The following is a 17512-nucleotide window of genomic DNA, read 5'->3' on the forward strand; positions in this document are numbered from 1 at the left end:
CTGCAAACGTTTCCTTCCTTCCATACCACTCAACAAGCCCACCCCCCATCAACCGCATACGTCGCCCCCGTCACAAACGTCGCCTCTCCACTCAACAGCCACACAATCAAATTCCCCACCTCCGCCGGCTCGCCCACGCGGTTAATCGGCGTCTCGTGATAACTCTGTTCCACCCCCTCCAGCGCATTCCGCTTGTCCATCAACGGCGTCTGGATCGAGCCGGGCGTCACGGCGTTGACGCGAATGTTGCGCGAGCCGACTTCTTTGGCGGCGCTGCGCACGAGGCCGAGGATGCCGTGTTTGCTGGCCGCGTAGGCGGCGTGTTTGGCGAAGCCGAGGGAGCCTTGGACCTTTGGGGGAGGAGGGGTGTGAGTTTTTGGAGAGGGGATGGGTTGGGTTGGGAAGGGAAGGGGGAGGACTTACGGAACTCACGCAGACGATGCTGCCCGGTCCAGGCATATTCTGGAGTTGGGCTCGGAGGCAGTACATCATTCCTATCCCCGCCAAAACAACCGTCGTCAGCCCAAAAAGGGTCACAGATCTCATCAGGGACAGAACGATGCATTTCTTCTTACCCGTCAAATTCACACCCATAATCAACTCCCACTCCCCATCCTCCAACTCCTCCACGCCCCTTGTCCCATGATGCCGTCCAATAACCCCCGCACAATTCGCCGCGCCATCCAGCCTTCCAAACTTCCCTATCACAGCCTGGATCCAGCCATCGACGGATTTTCGATCCGAGACGTCCAGTTTCGTGAACAGGATCCGGTCTTCATCATCTGGGGTTGTTACGAGCGTCTTGCGAGCGGTGTCTAAAGCTGCAGCGTCGATGTCTCCGATGGCGATGTTGGCGCCGCGGGCGAGGAGGGTTTGGGAGGTCGCGAGACCTATGCCGCTGGCGCCGCCGGTGAGGGCGATGACTTTGCCTGAGAAGTCGGCGGTTTTGTCTCGGCTCATGGCTCCTTCTACTTTTGGCTTTGGGGGGGGGTTTGGATCGATTCAATTGTCTGCTTCTGATGTTTCTACCATGTTAATACAGAGCGGTGAGGTCGAATTCTAGGCTCGGTGTTGATTAATCCGGTGGACGCCCCATACGAGGGAACAACTCGGGAGGCCATGTGAGGGAGGAGTTGTGGAGCCGTGGTAGCGAGGAGTGGGTAGTGGCCGGGTAAATGGTGCTTTGGTTCGGCTGAATGAGAGGAGACGACCAAGAACGAGCCGTTGCCGAGTGGAGTGGTGAGCAGCTTAGGGTGGGTGTGCAAGAGGCAATGTCTCCCGCGAATAATTACATGGCCAGACTGGGAAGCTGTGAAGAATTCCTCTCATTCACCTAATAAACCGATCGAAATCTATGATTTGACAACGTGTGGTAGGATAGTGCTTCGTCCGCACATGCCTTTACTGGACCCGAATACCTCGAGATCGAGTATTAACATCAATGAGACAACCAAATCAGCCCAGTCCAGTCCTATCCTTATCCCTGCACAAAATCCCAGCGCCAGCGCCAACGCCTTCGTTCCATCCATAAAGATATCGCGTCCATTGGTCTTTGCCAACAGTACGCTTTACATTGAAAATTCAAGAGCCCTTGCTGGATGTTCTATCGAACATTAAACTCAAGAGCCGCCAGTGCCTGAGCGTTCGAATACCGCACATTGTTCTTCTTCACCTTCGTCTGCGGTACCTCCGTCGCAGGTCGCTCCTCGAACTTGCTCTGGTTGTTCATGAGCTTCGCCCACTCGATGCGCTGCTCCTCCGTCAGACACACGAGGTCGGACTCATCTTCCAGGTGGAACGACTGTCGGAAGCTCTTGCGTTGTTCCTCCGAGGCGCCGTTGGTCGATTTGAGGAAGCCCTTTGCGGCGGATTTGGGGGTGTATGATTTCCTCGAGGAGGTGCTGACGGTGCTCAGGGGGCGAGGCTGTTTGATGCCATCCCCTCTGGCGGTTCGTCGAGCTGGTTGATTGTCGTCGGATGAGGCGTTGCTGTTGGAATCTGGCGTGCCGTCGCGGATCAATGCTGGTACTGGTGGCACGTCTGAGTCCGAATCGTCTGGATTCGAGCTCGCCCAGAATGAGCTTCGCTTCTTCACCTTCGGTCTGACCGTGCTGGCCGTACTTCCTCTCCTCTCGATGGTCTTGACCGAGTTACGTCTACGCCTTTGGTCGGCCGGTAGAGTAGATGTGGCTGCTTTGGTTGGCTGGTTGATGGTCACAGGCATTGGCGGTAGTGCCTCGACTGTGACCTGAGGCTCTTGTGATTTGAACCACGACTTCTTCCGACTGAGGCTTCGCGCAATCGAATGGCGTCTACCTTGCGTCTCGATAGTGTCGGTAGTGATCGCTGTGCCTGGCCTGACGCTGTCCTCTGTGGTTGTGGTGTGTTTGACCAGCCTTGGCACGGCTGGTACATCGTCTTCGCGACCTGGCCTACCGCCAAACCAGCTGCGACGATTGCTCTTCTTAGACGTAGGTCGCGGTACGGTAGGTGTTCGACTCTTCCTCCTCTCACTCCTCTCGCTCCTATCATTATGCCTAGCATCTGGGGCGAAGGTATTCTTGGGTGCAGCCGGCAAGGCGGTCGTTGTTGTACTGGTATCCTGAGAGCGTCCATAGTCGGCCCAGCCCTTCCTAGGGACTGCATTCTGGCGTCGTGGAGAAGAGGTGTTGTTGGGTTTGGGTTTCGCGTCCCCGCGAAAGAAGGCAAAGAAAGATGCTAGACCCATGTCGTCCTCGCTGGATCCACTCTTGTCAAGGAAAATAAATTTGTAGTGACAGCGCTGGCTTCACGAGTCCTTACTCGTGTGGAGGTAATCGAGCTCGTGAGGTCAGGTATGCACAAGTCCAGTACACAAGGAAAACAGATACAAGATGTCAGTCCGTTGGAGGAGGCCGAGCAGCAGCAGGAGGAGGACGAAGTGTAAAGAACAACTTCCCCAGCGCGTCCTTTGTCGAGGCCCGTGGGACGTGCACTATAGCGGTCACGACTGGCGCTATCAGAGGAGCTTCCAACGCTGATGGGCAAGATAGACGCGAACCTTGATCCCATTGCATGATCCGTGCATTCGACGGGTAGCCTCTCCGGAATCCCAAAAGGCCGGATGGGAGTCGTTGGGGAAGTCTGCACGGGAGTAGCTGCCGTCTGAATCGCGCTACCACCGCCATTAGAGGTGCGTCTAGGTGGTGTGAAGGCTTGTGGAGCGCGCATATTCGTGCACGAGACCGGCATGGCCGTCCAGGGCGCGCAGTCGATCGGCGAGCTGGTGCCAAACCTTGCGGCCTCCCCACCGACTAGATTGCATGAGGCTATCGTGAAGCTAAAAGTCTAATGACATCTCTGGGCCAGAGATCCGCTAGCACAGTAGACTTGCGAGTTGCGACAAAGGGACAAGAGAAACTTACTCGTCGACGTTGCGTCTGGTACCCAATCATGCAATGCGTAGTGTTGCTGTTATACCATCATGTCTTCGCTTCATCCTGTGACCGTCCAGCTGATGGTACCTCACCAAGAGCATGGCTACTACTGCACGTCGAGATCCTCCAGCCGCAGGACCAAGACAGTCGAGAAGTGGTCGCTGGCGTCTCGTTTCGGCCTCTTCGACAGCCACACGCATGCCCCGACAACGCATCGAGCTGAGCTTGACTGCTGCTTTGAGAAGCTCCTGGCCGAAACAAGCCACGCCTTGAGATGCGTGTCCGGATAGAGAGGACCGAGAACTCTCGCCCAGAGAGTTGACCCGACCGTCGGTATACGCCCGCCACGGTCTATCGTAGCGTTACAGTCTGGTCGCTTCGAACTCTGGTCTTCGCACCAGGTCATGAGCTTCACACAGCCCCAAAGTCAGAAACGCCTCAAGACAAAGAACCACACCACCACATCTCACGATGTTGTCGATGGGACTTCTGCAGCAACAAGGAGAATTCTGTGCAATTGCCCAATAGTGCGTGCAGCAAGCAGACAGCAGCTGTGCCGTCGCCAAAACCTTCCGCCGAATTCTCTCCGCACGTGGTCCAGAGCTGGCCTCATCAGCCAGCCAGCCCCATCCCATAGCAGCCACATCTCGTAAACCCAAGACATTGATACAAATGTACACAAAAGTCCACGTCGTGCTGTCCCGCCGCTCAACGGTGCTTCGAGACTCGTGTTGGATGCTTCTACGCTTGCTCGGCGTTGTCTCACTCGAACGTCGACTCGGCTGCTGCACGCTTTCTCAACAGACTGGTTAGTTGCGCATGCTGTTCGGCGCCATCTGCAGGAGTGCATGTAGGTTTCAGAGGCACCGGAAAACAGCTGCGATGCTCCCCGGTGGAAGTGGCATATCTTGGGTACCGAGCACTTCGTCAGCCGCGCGTGTGTATCTTGAGGCACTTTGCTTTCCACCAAAGTCTTGGGAGCGTGAGCATGTTCACGAGATGCGTGGTCAGTGGACGAGGAAAATGCAGTTTTTTGGGTTCTTCCAAAGTAAGCTCTTTTTGGATTCTTCAAAGCTGTACTCGATCGCTGAAGGAAGAGCGCGTCTGACAAGTGCATGAGAGTGCAGTGGTGAGACTGCATATCAAAGTATGTCTCCATACCGTTGCATGACCCTTCTTTCCTCTCCGTCCCTTTACCATTCAATTCTGCATTCCACGTGCCTGGCGGAAGGCTGAAAGCATGGAACAGCATATGGATTCTTCCATGCTTTCCAACGTCGCCTCGCCCACGCCACGGCCGTGTTCTTCGACGCCTCAGCGGCGCCACGTCTCTGTGCTGAAGCTCAGCCCAGGCGCAGACATCACTTTCCGCAGCTCATGTTCTGATGAAAAAGTCCTTGGGCGATAGTCTGCGAGAGTAAGCAGTTCGTAGACCTCCTTTCAACCTGCCCGACGGATGTCGGGACTGTCCATCCGTTGAGCTTGCAAGAGCAATTTCGCAGACCAGGTCCAGTCCTCCAAGAATGACCCCTCCACTGCAGTAAGGTACCATTCTCCGTAGCCGACTGTTCGTGAGGCCTGTTGCTGCTCGGCACATATGATCTTAATTGTCAAGACTCGAGATTGATGATCGGTAAAATCTCGTCGACCACCAGCTCATGACTTCAACATCTTGTTCCTCTTCTCCCTACGCTTCAGCCTCTCCACACGCTTCTTGTGCATCTTCTCGGCCATCTTCTCAAAACGCTCTTTCTCTTCCTTGGCCGCTCGTTTATCCTTGATGGCCTGAATCCGTCTCTGTATCTTTCCGTCAGAAGATTCAACACCAACTCGTACTGTTTCCACTCACCTGTCGCTCGTCCTCCCTCTCCGCCTTCATCTCCTTCTCGATCTTCTTCACCTCAGCAGCCTGAGACTCTCTCGCAACTCGCTTGGCATAGGCCGTTTGACCAGCAGCAGGACGGAAAGCCTTCCTCGGCGCATGCCACTGCTTGCCGTTCTTGCGCATGCCCGCCGTCGTCTGCTGCTGAACAGCCATGATCAATCTCCTCGGCAAGAATCTCGCCGCGCGTAATACAGGACGATCGAATATCGCGCAAGGAAACGGTGCAGGTGGAGAGGTACGTAAAAAGACGCGGCAGCGGCCAGAAAAAGTCGCAAGAGCTCGGTTTCGGCTTGAGTCGCCCCACATCTCAGAAAATCCCACGCCAGCGAACAACTCTGCGCCGAACAGCACCACGCAACTCTCGAAGAATTGGAATGACATGTCCGCCATTGGATCGCGGCACATGCACCACAGCATCACTCTGAGCCCCCAAGACGGTGGCTACTGACTTTAGCGTCGAAGTCACGTCGTACCATGTGAAAAAGGCGACAATTCCTTTCTTGCCAGAACCTGCTTTCATTCACTCACCGACCCGACTGACAATACCATGCTCCCACGATAACACTCACTTCCTCTCTTCACGTCTGGCACGTGAAAGATCCGAACATACATACCTGCCTGCCCTGGCGCCACCATGGAGTCCAAGACTGCGCCGCCGTATGTCGACGGCGGTCCCTCCATGAGAGAAAAAACCGCAACCGCCGTGCAAACCAAGAATCAAGGTGTCGAAGCGCTCAAGGACATCACATACGGCTCTGTAGGCGGTATAATTAGCAAGCTCTTTGAGTACCCCTTCGACACCGTCAAAGTGCGACTCCAATCCCAACCAGACCACCTCCCCCTCCGCTATGCCGGGCCTCTCGACTGTTTCCGCCAGAGCATCCAACAAGACGGTTTCCGCAGCCTCTACCGCGGCGTGAGTGCGCCCCTCGTTGGTGCTGCCGCAGAGAATGCCTGTCTCTTCTGGGCATATCGTCTCGCCAAAGACGTCCTCCAATCGACAGTCCTCCCAACGGACGCCGGCGAGGCATTACCCTTACCCGCCTTGGTGACAGCAGGAGCCATATCCGGCGCCCTGACCTCCATGGTCCTCACGCCCATCGAACTCGTCAAATGCCGCATGCAAGTCCCCCTCCAATCCAGCCTCGACCCAAACCTAGGACCCCGAAGCGGCCTCGCCGCCAGATCTCTCAGCCCCTTCGCTGTAATCGCAGAAGTCTACCGACGAGAAGGAATCCCAGGTTTCTGGCGCGGGCAAATGGGCACCCTCCTGCGCGAGACCGGAGGCGGAGCAGCATGGTTCGGCAGCTACGAGACACTATCCTTATACTTCAAAAAGCGCCTCAAAGATCCCGAGAACGACAGCCTCCCGATCTGGCAGCAGATGATCTCGGGCGCCGTGGCGGGCATGAGCTACAACTTCATCTTCTTCCCAGCCGACACGATTAAGAGCAAGATCCAGACGGGGGAGCTGTCGAACGTCACGCCGACGTTTTTGAATGTGGGCAAAGAGTTGTACAAAGCACATGGCTTGAAGGGGTTATATCGAGGGTGTGGCATCACCGTCGCTAGGAGTGCGCCGAGCAGTGCGCTCATTTTCACTATTTACGAGGGACTACGAAGTCACTTCGGCTGAAGCAGCGGGCGAAGACCGGATACAGATAGAGACGAGAGTTGCACAGCGAGGAGTTTGGAGAGTCACCAGTTGGTGGCAGGGTGGCATTTCTCCTTCAACGAGAGACGATGCATAATGGTGTTCGACATCAGGAATTGAAGCTTTTGCCCATCGCCAGTCTTCCATCGCCATGCTATGCCTGTCTTCTGTTCATGCCATCATACGTATGCTAAATGCTGGACAACGCCTCGCTATGCTTTGGACACCACCTATACTTACAACCCGACTCTACACCTTCGATCAAAGCTTCGCCTCATCCGTCGGCTTCTCGCCAATGATATCCAGGAACGCGGTATGGACGAACTCCGTCAGGTCAGCTGCCTGCAAACTTCGACCCTTCTCTTTGAACGCCAGTCGCGAGCACTCCCTCGTGATAGCCGAACCGCCATACGCAGCGTACGTGAGCAGCTCGTCGGGCTTCATATCGCCATCGTGATCCCAGATTTTGTCCAGATACGCCTTCCTGTACGCCAGCAATGTCGCCAGAGAACCTGTCAACGTATCTCCCTGTCCGCCAGATCTCTTCAAACCACCCTCACCATCCGAGATGAGCGTCTGCTTGCCATTGGAGATGTAATCCACCTTGCCCTTCTGGATGATCGTCACTCCCCCAAACGCATTCGCCAGCTTCTCGCACAGCTTGGTCGGATCCTCCTTGCTCGTATCGATGTCCTTGCTCTTAGCCAATCGTCCAAACTCAACAACATTAGGTGTGAGGATACACTCCTTGTACCCCTGCACCAGATCCGGTCTCGTCTGCGCCAGGTACAATCCATCTGCATCCAGTACGAAAGAGATATTCCTCTTCTTCGCTTCCGTGATGACTCGCGCGCAGGTCTCTTGCATTGCTGGATCACGGCCGAGACCGGGACCGATCACCACGACGTGTAATCGATCGAGCATGGCGATGACTTGGTCCGCGACGGAGTCGATCGTTTCGTCTTTGCCTAGATTCTTCTGTTGTCGCATGTATGGATGGACCATGAGGTTCGGAGAGTAGGTTTTGATCACGGCGCCTGCGCCTGGTTCGCAGATGACATGCGACTATTGAGGTGTTGGTTGCGTGTGATTTCGTGAGCTTCATTGATTGTTCAACTCACCATATCAGCTCCTAGTTTGGCCTACGAAGATCAAATCAGTCGCCACATCCACAACCGCCTCTTTTACCATCGTTCACTCACCGACGCAGCGGCCGAGAAATACGGAGCTCCAGTATAATCCTCACTGCCTCCAATGACCGCTACCCGTCCCAGCTGGCCTACGAAAAAATCCAATATTATTAGACACTATTTCGACCAACATGGCGGGGCAGCTTCGAATGCATCCATACCCTTGTGGAACTTCTCCAGCATGGGAGGCACCATCTTGTAGACCTTGCCAAGGATCTCATTGCGTGAGAGGTTGACTGCCATGTAGATTGAGTTTGAGAGGCTGAAGATGTGGTGAATGAAATGGTGGATAAGAAATATGTATGACCCTATGCAAAACATAGCTCCGTTTTGGATGTCATTGTGAAGCTCTCACATGCATGAGCACACGATGACGACAAGCGCGGGGCTAGGGCATCTTATAAAAAGGTGGGATGTGCCTGGATTGATTGAATGAATCGAAAAACAGTTGAACCATCCTTTCCAATTCCAAAACGCACAACAACTCGAATCTCAGATTGATCTTTGAAACGACACACACAACTGAAGAATTTCAATCACTCTTGATCGAAACCAAACAACCATGTCCTCCTCAACCGGGCTCTCGCAGCCCTCCCTCGACCAAGCCTACGAAACAGCAGGCAACCCAACGGACAAAGAGCCCATCGAGAAATCCAGAGCGCAATTAAACGCAAAGACCGACGACGACAACGCCGTGTAAGCATCCCCAACACCACCTATCCAATCTCAAAACCCACCCAGTCCACCCCAACTAACATCTCTCTCCAGAGCCCACCGCACCCCCACCACCCAAACCCCCTACTCCTCCGCAACACCCACCTCCATGGCGCGAGGCATCCACGGCGCGCCGCCCGGCGAAGAAACCCAAGGCCACACACAGTCCAGCTTCGACGAGCAGGAGCTCGACGCGGAGCAGATGGGGGCGCCGGGGGAGGGCAAAGTCGCGAGCGCCGTGGATCGGCATCCGGGGGCTTCTGGGAAGGAACCGGGGTTGGAGACGGATTTGGAGAGGAAAAAGGCGGAGCAGGCGGGGGCGAGGGAGAAGGTTAAGGAGGAGAAGCGGGAGGGGTTTGATGTGGGGGGCGTGCTGGGGCAGAGGGGTGGGCCGGCGGAGGCGGTTGGGAAAGGGGGGGTATCCGAATTCGGGGAGTAACTGAGTGAGGTGGATGGGTTGGTGGATGGGTTGGGGAGCGTGGCGTTGGGGATTGGGGATTGAAGTTCAGTCGGTGCTCGGTGAGGTGAGGAATTCCAGGATAGCCTCGTGGAAGGAGTGAAGAGACTCTCACAGGGTCATGGAAATAAGTCAGTACAATATACCAGTCAACAACAAGAGAGAAAAAGAAAGAATAAAACTCACTACAAGCATGGCCTCCCTTCACAGTCTTCCAACCCCGCCCCTCCACCCCCTCCCTCAACTCCCTACTCAAGCGTTCAAACTGTCCTTCATCACCAAATAATTCCACGTGTCTTATACATCCCAAGAATCATCCCAAAAGAAGCCCTCCAACGGTGGGTATTTCCCAAAACGAATCGTTTCTTGCTATCAAACGGATTCTTATCACTAATAGATGCGGATGCGGATAGGGTACAATACCGTGCTTAAGCATTCCGCTGTTGTAGTCTCAAGCGTGTTGTTAGGAATTTGTATCAAAGCATTGATGAAAAGAAAGAACAGAGAAACAACGTAAGTTAAATATTGCCAAAGAGGATGAATTGACTTCCAGGAACGCAGCTCGATGCAGACCAAACTCCTCCAAGGATCGTATGTGTACGTACCCTGCAGATCTTCGAAAAGAGAATGAAGAATTCGATGTCTACTAAGCCTATGCTTTTGTGAAGAAAGGGGGTATGTTCAATTCATTTCAAATGCAACAAGGCCTACAGCAAGCAGCCTCAAAGCCTCAATAATGATCCCGGTAATTACAGTAGCACCGCGATGCATGCATGCCACGGGATGTTTTCACTCAATCATCCCCATCGTTACTTATTACTCTCTCTGTCTCTTCCACCTTCCCTCTCACCATATCTGATGCTCTGTTCTTTCCCATCAATACATCAACTTGTCCAACACAGAGGCCACTTTGTCTTCTTTTGCGCTGGCGACTAACCAAGTTTCGAAGAGTCATCCTCGTCCTCGAAGAAGCTCAGAATGGCACGGACACCACCTGGGCCGAGACCGTGGGGTGGGTAGCAAACTAGTTCATCATGTCAGTACCATTGATCGAACAACCCTGAACTTTCTATAGGAACTCACCATAGATTGGATCATCTTGAGCACCAAGCTTCTCTCGGAACTCGCTCTTGTTCGTCAACTTCAACTCGGTGGCGATGGCGTGGTAGGCCTTGGCCAGCACCTTCACTCGAGTACCCTTCAGGTTGTGACCGGGGGTGAGCTTCGAGCTGGCACCACCACCGAACGTGACAGAAGTAGCACCAGTCGCTGCCGCAGCCTTCAGGGCGTGCAAGACAAGCAACTCGATGGCGCCGGATGGAGCACCCGGGAAGTCGAGCGCGAATTTGACTTGCCACCCATGATCAGGTGAGAGCTGGGCCAGAATGACCAGACCACAGATCTGACCGTCCTTGGTGGTGGTGTAATGATATTGCCTGTGTGCCACATCTTGCCAAGGGTGCACGTCTGTCAGATGGACCTGCTTGCCCTTGCGGTTCTTGAGCCAATCTTCGATTCGCTTGTCGATCTTCTCCTTGACGTCCTTGGGCACTGTGGTGCCGATTCTGAACAGAAGTTAGCAAAATACCTTCGAAAGATTGATTTCATCAACATACAAGATATCGTGAGTCTTGACACCCTCCTTCTCAGCGTGGCGGCACTTCCGCTGAATTTCAGGATCCCGAGCTGCTGGGTTGTTTCCAGGGTCAAGACGCTGTTCAGCAGCCACAGACAAAGTTCGCCAATCGAACTTGTTTGCGAGCACTTCCTCCACCGCACCACCGCAGAGCAACCACAGGGGCTTGAGATGTCGGTCTTTCTTGATGTACCGCAAGAATCCGCCAATGGTCTTGGCGTACTGGCTGGCGTGACAAAGCGGATCACCAATAGTAATCGCATACCCCTCATGAGGTACGAAACCAACAGCTGCACCTGTGTTGGGATCTCGCCAGTGCTCGAACTTGGGCTCGAGCCAGGATGTGTTGGAAGCATCGCCGTAATTGGCAATGAGCTTCTCGATGGGCTGGAGATCCTGGTGAGCGGTGACTCGGTCGGTTCCAATCCATGGAGGGTGCAAAGTGCTGGCTTCTGGATGTCTGAGTTGCTTGACCGGAGGCTTGTAGGGCAGAGACCGTGGATCGCGTGCGAAGAGCGTGGCGTTTCGGATGTCACCAAGCTTCAGCAGAAGCATGAGAATACGCTCCATACCGATACCACCGCCGCCGTGTGGTGGAGCACCCCATTCGAAACCGCTCATGTACTCTTCAAGTGTCTTGGGGTCCATTCTCATCTTCTCCATCTTCGCAGCGAGCATGTTCGCATCGTGAATACGCTGGCCACCGGAAAGAATTTCCTGCCCTCTCAGGAAGATGTCGAATGAGTTCGTGACGTCGGCGTTGTCAGGATCAGGCATGGCATAGAAGGGTCGTGCGGATGTTGGGAACTTGTCCAGGACGTAGTAGTCGGTCTTGTACTTCTCCTTGATCACCGCACCGAGCGCGATTTCATCACGTGTACCCATATCTTCATTCTCAGACAGTTCGTTTCCATTCTCATCGCGGTATCCAGATGCATTGAGCATGCGGATGCCCTCGGCGAATGGGATGACTGGAGTCTCGTCAAGCCAGACAAGGTCGTCATGAGGGAATTGTCGCTTGACCACCTCAATCTCTTCCTTGTAATTTTCGTACACAAACTTGAAGATAGCCTTGAAGGTGCTGTCGAGGGTGCGGAGGACTTCGTGGTAGTGCTCATCAATGGCCATCTCCAAATCAAGACCAGTGAACTCCGTCAAATGTCGGTGGGTGTTGCTGTTCTCAGCTCGGAAGACGGGGCCAATCTCAAACACACGCTTCATATCTGCGGCGATACACATCTGCTTGCCAAGCTGGGGCGACTGAGCCAAAAACGCAGGCCTGCCAAAGTAATCGACCTTGAAGACACTAGCTCCCGACTCAGAGGCTGCACCTTGGAGCTTGGGCGTGTGGATTTCAAGGAAGCCGAGCGAGTGAAGGTGGGCACGGAATGCCTGGCAGACACCGGACTGGACGCGGAAGATACCTTGTGAAGTGGTGGTGCGCAGATCGATGATTCTGTTATTCTGACGAGCTCGGTCTGAGACGCGGTGGCGGGTATCTCCTTCAGCCTGGGTCTCTGCTTTGCTGACTTCGGCCTCGTGCACGGTGAATGGGAGAGGTTCGGTGGGGGTACCCTCGACGTGCATTTCATGGATGTGCACCTCCAAGTTGTGGATGGACACACCAATGATCTCGCCCTGCTTGGCCTTTGGCTCTTGGATCACAGCTCGCACGCGGACAATCGATTCGACGTGGAGATGCTCGGCCCAGTACAAAAAGTGCTGTGAGACACTTCCATGCTCGTGGAGGATGCCCTGGATGGTGTGGGTTTGCTGGCGAAGCTCCACAAACATGAGATGGGCGCTCAGCTTGCGGATATTGTGAAGACGAGCTCTGAAAAGCACAACCTTGCCCACGTCGCTGGATTTCAGGTCTCGCAGGTCTACGTGATCCTCGTGCTTCAATTGACCGGCGTAGTAGTTGACAGGCAACGTGCCGTACTTTGACTTCTGCTCTTCCGTCTCCTCCTCAGCGGCCTTGCGCTCCATCTCCTCCTTGCGCTTGCGGTCTGCTTCCATGCGAGCTTCAGCTTCCTTGCGGTGCTTCTCCTTCTCTGCTTGGCGCTCATGCTTGCGCTGCTGGTTGCGGCTGAGGGGCTCGCCCTCGCGGTTCAATGGCAGATCCTCAGTCGAAGAGTGGGAGTCGTCTGAGCCGAGACGCGTCTTGCGGCGGAGGAAGCCTAGAGGGCTGTGGGATGAGCGGTGGTGCTCCTTGGACGCTCGCGAAGGTGAAGGCGATGCGACGTCCAGGGAGCGTCTCGCGGAGTCGGTCGAGTGCCGTCCGAAGCTCAGGTTGCCAATGCCATTGGACAAGGAGGACAGGCCAGTGCCAGAGCGGTGCTCGTGGTCCTTGTGGTGGTGGCCCTTGGGGGCGGGACTCTCATTGTCGCTGCCGGCAGCGGAGTTGGAACCGCTGCGCGGTTTGATGCTGTTGAGGGCCTTTTTGAGCGACATGGCGGCAGACGAAGCTCAGCGCGCAACAGAAGCTGAGGTGGGAGTAGCAGCAGAGGCGGCGACGGTGCAGCTTTTGTCGTCGTCGGCGTGCCTCGGGTTAGCGTTCAGGCCGAAGGTAAGGTAAGGGTCGCGGATGCGGATGCGGCGAAGGAGGTGATGCAGGAAGTTGCAGCGGTGGGCCTGGGGGATTCAGGCTAGACACACAGAGCCAGCGGCAGGCACGGGAGGCGGAGAAGTCGCCCAACAGCTGACAGCAGGCGGGAGAGTCGACGGTCTTCGTTGTGCTGTGGTGGTGGTGATGAGAGCAGCACCGGAAGCTCGCGGGCAGCAGCGCAAGCGGCAAATCAGACAGGCCAAACTCTGCTGCTGTCCTTCAACCGCCACGATCGATCCCCGCCGGCAGCGTCTGTTTGCGCACGAGGAATGGACGGGCAACCAGCGATCGTCTTTCGCACGAGACGATTGAGGTGCGAAGGAAGCAACGGGGGGGAGCAGTAGGACTTCACGAGGACTTCCTAACTTGATGAAGTCGACATTGAGACGAGGTGCCCCTCCAACAAGCTTTTGGCAGCTGAAAGGCGAACCCCTGCCACCGACCAGGCTCAGCTTGGCCAGCCTGTCGACGCCCGCCGTATCAAAGGCGCGCGCGAGACCTGTGCCTCGCTTACGAAGTGATGCTGCAATGATTATATCAGAACGAGCTATTCCCTATGCTCTGCCTCCCGCTGCTCGGCGCCTGCAGATGCGCCCGTCGCTTGCTCCAAACCAGACAAAACATTCAATCAACAACGCCCTTGTTGTTGTTGAGAGGCATGTTCAGCACGTCCAGCCCCCTGCCAAAAAAGCCGCTTGCTCGTCAACAACCATGCCCGACCTACCGTCACAGTGACGTCCCGGCTCGTCCGTCCTCATCTTCCACTCTTCTCCACGTCCCATCTTCGCATCGCATTCGGCACTTCGGGCCCGCGCGCCAGCGAGCACAAGCGTTTTTCGCCGGCATTTGACTTTCCTTTGTCCCAAAAAGAAGAAATCTTCACGGATTTCCGGGACCTGGGATACCTTCGGCCGCCTACCTACAGCCTTGTTGCCTCGTGACGGAAGGAAGCTTCATCAGGAAGACATTGGATAATCATCTCAAGAAGCCGGTGCACATCGGGTCGATGCGGTCGAGCTACAATGATTCCGGTAGCCGATGTGCATTTTCTCGTGAATCACAAGCTGAGGTGATTGCTGAGCTGATCGAGCTAGGAGATATGTACCTACCAAGCAGCAGCAAGCAGCTAGGGATGGTAGTCCCATCCAACGCACGTACAGTAGCGAATTGGTTACGTCCTCACAATCCGCGATGCTGCCAACTTTCGACTGCAATGATTGAGCTGGTCATGATGAGCGGCATCATCATATCCTTTTGACAGTTCAGACACAGAGAGAAAGCAATTCGCAGCACTCCAAACAAGCTACATGTCGCGTGCTTCCAAGTTTTTTCGCTTCCCCTCTCATCATCACATGTTGGGTGCATGTGCTTCCCAATTCCGTCAGTCAGCCATGTGCTCTACGCAGGGCAAGCTTCTGCTGCCGATGCTTGGCCCTTTTTCTGCTGGCAATTCGTCGGCAATACATGTAACCAACTCACACGCCTTCCTACTCGATTCATTTTGTTGTAAAAGAACACTTTCTCTAGAAGCGGAATGTCTTGTGGCCGTCAAAAGCCTCATAGTATCCTCGGGGCACATTTCGTCAAAGTTGACCCATTGGCTCTGACATACGTTTCGAAGGCAGATAACAATCAAGTTGTTCGATTTGATCAAGGAACTTCTTACTAGACAAGCGTCTCGAACCGTGAAGTAAGTAGATCTACATCATCTCCAGTCTCCTCTACGCCCTCTCCCTCCGCTTGACCCTGCAAATCAAACCCGTCTGCTTCACAAACCAATAATCATGCAACGTCCACTCCCTCCCGGGATACGACAGCTCAAAATCAAACCGTCGATACAACTGCGGGACCAATTTCGACATCTCGAGCATGGAAATATTCTTCCCAATACAAGTTCTCGCTCCGCCGCCGAACTACACATATGCCCAACAATCAGCCATTGAACAGGGCAACTCGATACATGTATAGTCATGGGGATCACAATGTATGAGATAAGATAATGAACGGGGGAGAGACATACCGCCAAAAAATTCCTCTCCATCACCTTCAACCTCCCCTCATCCGCCTCCAACCACCGCTCCGGCCGAAACTCATACGCATCCGCCCCGTACGTCGCTGTGTCCCTCGCCGCGACCCAGGGATTAATCCCCACCACCGTGCCCTCCGGCAGATGCACGCCGCCAATCTCCGCGCCACCCTCGGGCACGAGTCGCTCGAGGAGGAGACCCACGGCCGGGTGCATGCGCAGCGCTTCTTTGATGACGGCCTGGAAGTAAGGCAGGTTCTGGGCTTCGGCGAAGGTGACCGGGTCCGAGAGCTGGCCTTGGGCGTCGGCGGTGTCGATTTCGGAGAGGAGTTTGGTGTGGGCGGGTTTGTTGAGGGTGAGGTAGTAGAAGATGGCGCGCAGGGAGGCGGCGGTGGTGTCGGAGCCGGCGAAGCTGGGGGATTGTGTGAGTTTGATTCTAATGCTTTCGTCTTGTTGGGGAAAGGGGGATCATACATGTTGCTCACGGCGTGGCTCAGCATCGCTGGGTCGTCGATCAACTGCTCCTCGTCTTTGAACCGCTTGAATCGATCCAGCATATCCTTCAACGGGATTGTATTGAACTCCTGCTTGTTATAACGCTCGAGTTGCTTCGCCGCAAACGAAACGATGTACCTCGACGAGTTCATCACCCGAACCGCTGGGATCAATTGCCCCAGTCTAAAGCCGATTTCATTCCCAAAAAGCCATCTGTGAAGGTACGGCGCTTGCCCAACGACGCTGTTATACATAAGACGACCCTCAATCGATTCGATAATGCGGTCAATATCCTTTTCCTGCTCCATCATGCCCAGCGTATTGGAAAAAGTAATAGACGTGATGACATCGAAGGCGTACCACTTTGTATTAATCAGCATTGTCCGGTCACCTCCAAGAATGCGCATTGAACATACGTGCACCCACTTGCCAAGATCAATGTCCTGTCCGACATACTTGTCGAACTTCCTCGTCAGCACTTCCGAACAGGCGTCATTCATCGGCTCGAGCTCCTTGAGCGTGCTCAGCGCGTAGGCGTTCGCGATGGGTCGTCGGATGTCACGATGGCGGTGCTCGTCACGGACGGAGAAGATGGTCGGTCTCATGCCCGCTGGCGTTTTGACTGCGTGAAAGCATTTAGTCGTGTCCGCCTTTCAGATGTGATGGTAGTCGAGATCTCACCATCAAATGGCATGTAAAAGTCGGTCTTCCAGAATTTGCTGTTGATCCCGTACAGGACCGGGATATACGATGGGTCCGAGATGGAGACATGTTTGGGTCCTATCCTTACGAGAGGTCCATATTGTTCGTGGAGCTTGAGGTGGTAGTTCATACACAAGCCCTTGGCTGTCGAGATGATGCGGTCGAGGTCAGAGAAAGACGCCAGTAGTGGTCCTGGAACCTGGCGTAAGCCTGGTCGATATCGAATGCTGAGGAGGTATCCCGTCAAAGCAATAGCTGATGCTACTGCGATGTAAGGCAGCAACGGCCATACTGGAAGGCTTGAAGGGAGGTGAGGAGAGCTTTGGGCCATGGTCTGTGATCACACTGCTTCGAGGACAAGCTGAAGAAGAAGACACACACCAGACTTTTCAGAGTGATATATGCCATCCGCAGGAGCAGCGATGTCTTATAACAAGTCTATGTTGAATCAGGAAACTGTTCGAGGTCAGCTCGGCACTACTAGTCGACTAGCAGCCCTGACAACGGATCGGCACCATCAGGATGAGGGTCGTGGGTTTACCTGCCTTTGGCAAGCAATCATCATTAGCGGGGTCGTTTCGCGGATATGGTCGTATGCGCGTATGCGCGGACACATGTCGATTGGAGCCATGTCTACGAAATCGGCAGTTGTGCGTATCACATTGAAGTGCAATGAGGATGGATTTGCTTCGGCTTACGTGAGCGGTCAGGTAAATTGGAAAGTGTTGC

The 17512-nt window shown here is 54.6% G+C and overlaps 8 protein-coding genes across 8 annotated transcripts; 2 read left to right on the forward strand and 6 right to left on the reverse strand.

Annotated features, from left to right (window-relative positions):
* Positions 1-29: 29 nt before the first annotated feature.
* On the reverse strand, positions 30-960 carry M409DRAFT_63190 (uncharacterized protein; the record flags this gene model as incomplete). The annotated part of the gene is made up of 3 exons (XM_033815475.1): positions 30-350; positions 424-494; positions 576-960. 3 exons carry the CDS (start codon positions 958-960, stop codon positions 30-32), a joined length of 777 nt encoding a protein of 258 aa, XP_033673420.1.
* Positions 961-1603: 643 nt separating this feature from the next.
* M409DRAFT_17763 (uncharacterized protein) lies at positions 1604-2728 on the reverse strand (the record flags this gene model as incomplete). Its single annotated transcript, XM_033804205.1, has 1 exon — positions 1604-2728. The coding sequence occupies one exon, from the start codon at positions 2726-2728 to the stop codon at positions 1604-1606; it is 1125 nt and encodes a 374-aa protein (XP_033673421.1).
* A 2344-nt stretch (positions 2729-5072) lies between these two features.
* On the reverse strand, positions 5073-5454 carry M409DRAFT_17764 (uncharacterized protein; the record flags this gene model as incomplete). The annotated part of the gene is made up of 2 exons (XM_033804206.1): positions 5073-5213; positions 5266-5454. 2 exons carry the CDS (start codon positions 5452-5454, stop codon positions 5073-5075), a joined length of 330 nt encoding a protein of 109 aa, XP_033673422.1.
* Positions 5455-5980: 526 nt separating this feature from the next.
* Positions 5981-6937, forward strand: M409DRAFT_63192 (uncharacterized protein; the record flags this gene model as incomplete). Its single annotated transcript, XM_033815476.1, has 1 exon — positions 5981-6937. The coding sequence occupies one exon, from the start codon at positions 5981-5983 to the stop codon at positions 6935-6937; it is 957 nt and encodes a 318-aa protein (XP_033673423.1).
* A 279-nt stretch (positions 6938-7216) lies between these two features.
* On the reverse strand, positions 7217-8388 carry M409DRAFT_63193 (uncharacterized protein; the record flags this gene model as incomplete). The annotated part of the gene is made up of 4 exons (XM_033815477.1): positions 7217-8020; positions 8077-8097; positions 8158-8234; positions 8307-8388. The coding sequence occupies 4 exons, from the start codon at positions 8386-8388 to the stop codon at positions 7217-7219; spliced, it is 984 nt and encodes a 327-aa protein (XP_033673424.1).
* Positions 8389-8707: 319 nt separating this feature from the next.
* Positions 8708-9298, forward strand: M409DRAFT_50219 (uncharacterized protein; the record flags this gene model as incomplete). Its single annotated transcript, XM_033811482.1, has 2 exons — positions 8708-8841; positions 8914-9298. The coding sequence occupies 2 exons, from the start codon at positions 8708-8710 to the stop codon at positions 9296-9298; spliced, it is 519 nt and encodes a 172-aa protein (XP_033673425.1).
* Positions 9299-10248: 950 nt separating this feature from the next.
* M409DRAFT_63195 (uncharacterized protein) lies at positions 10249-13406 on the reverse strand (the record flags this gene model as incomplete). Its single annotated transcript, XM_033815478.1, has 3 exons — positions 10249-10340; positions 10400-10881; positions 10933-13406. The coding sequence occupies 3 exons, from the start codon at positions 13404-13406 to the stop codon at positions 10249-10251; spliced, it is 3048 nt and encodes a 1015-aa protein (XP_033673426.1).
* Positions 13407-15281: 1875 nt separating this feature from the next.
* Positions 15282-17114, reverse strand: M409DRAFT_17769 (uncharacterized protein; the record flags this gene model as incomplete). Its single annotated transcript, XM_033804207.1, has 5 exons — positions 15282-15473; positions 15581-15998; positions 16061-16443; positions 16498-16703; positions 16763-17114. The coding sequence occupies 5 exons, from the start codon at positions 17112-17114 to the stop codon at positions 15282-15284; spliced, it is 1551 nt and encodes a 516-aa protein (XP_033673427.1).
* Positions 17115-17512: the final 398 nt, after the last annotated feature.

Source organism: Zasmidium cellare (assembly GCF_010093935.1).
Source record: "Zasmidium cellare ATCC 36951 unplaced genomic scaffold M409scaffold_3, whole genome shotgun sequence".
NCBI classification, from domain to species: domain Eukaryota; kingdom Fungi; phylum Ascomycota; class Dothideomycetes; order Mycosphaerellales; family Mycosphaerellaceae; genus Zasmidium; species Zasmidium cellare.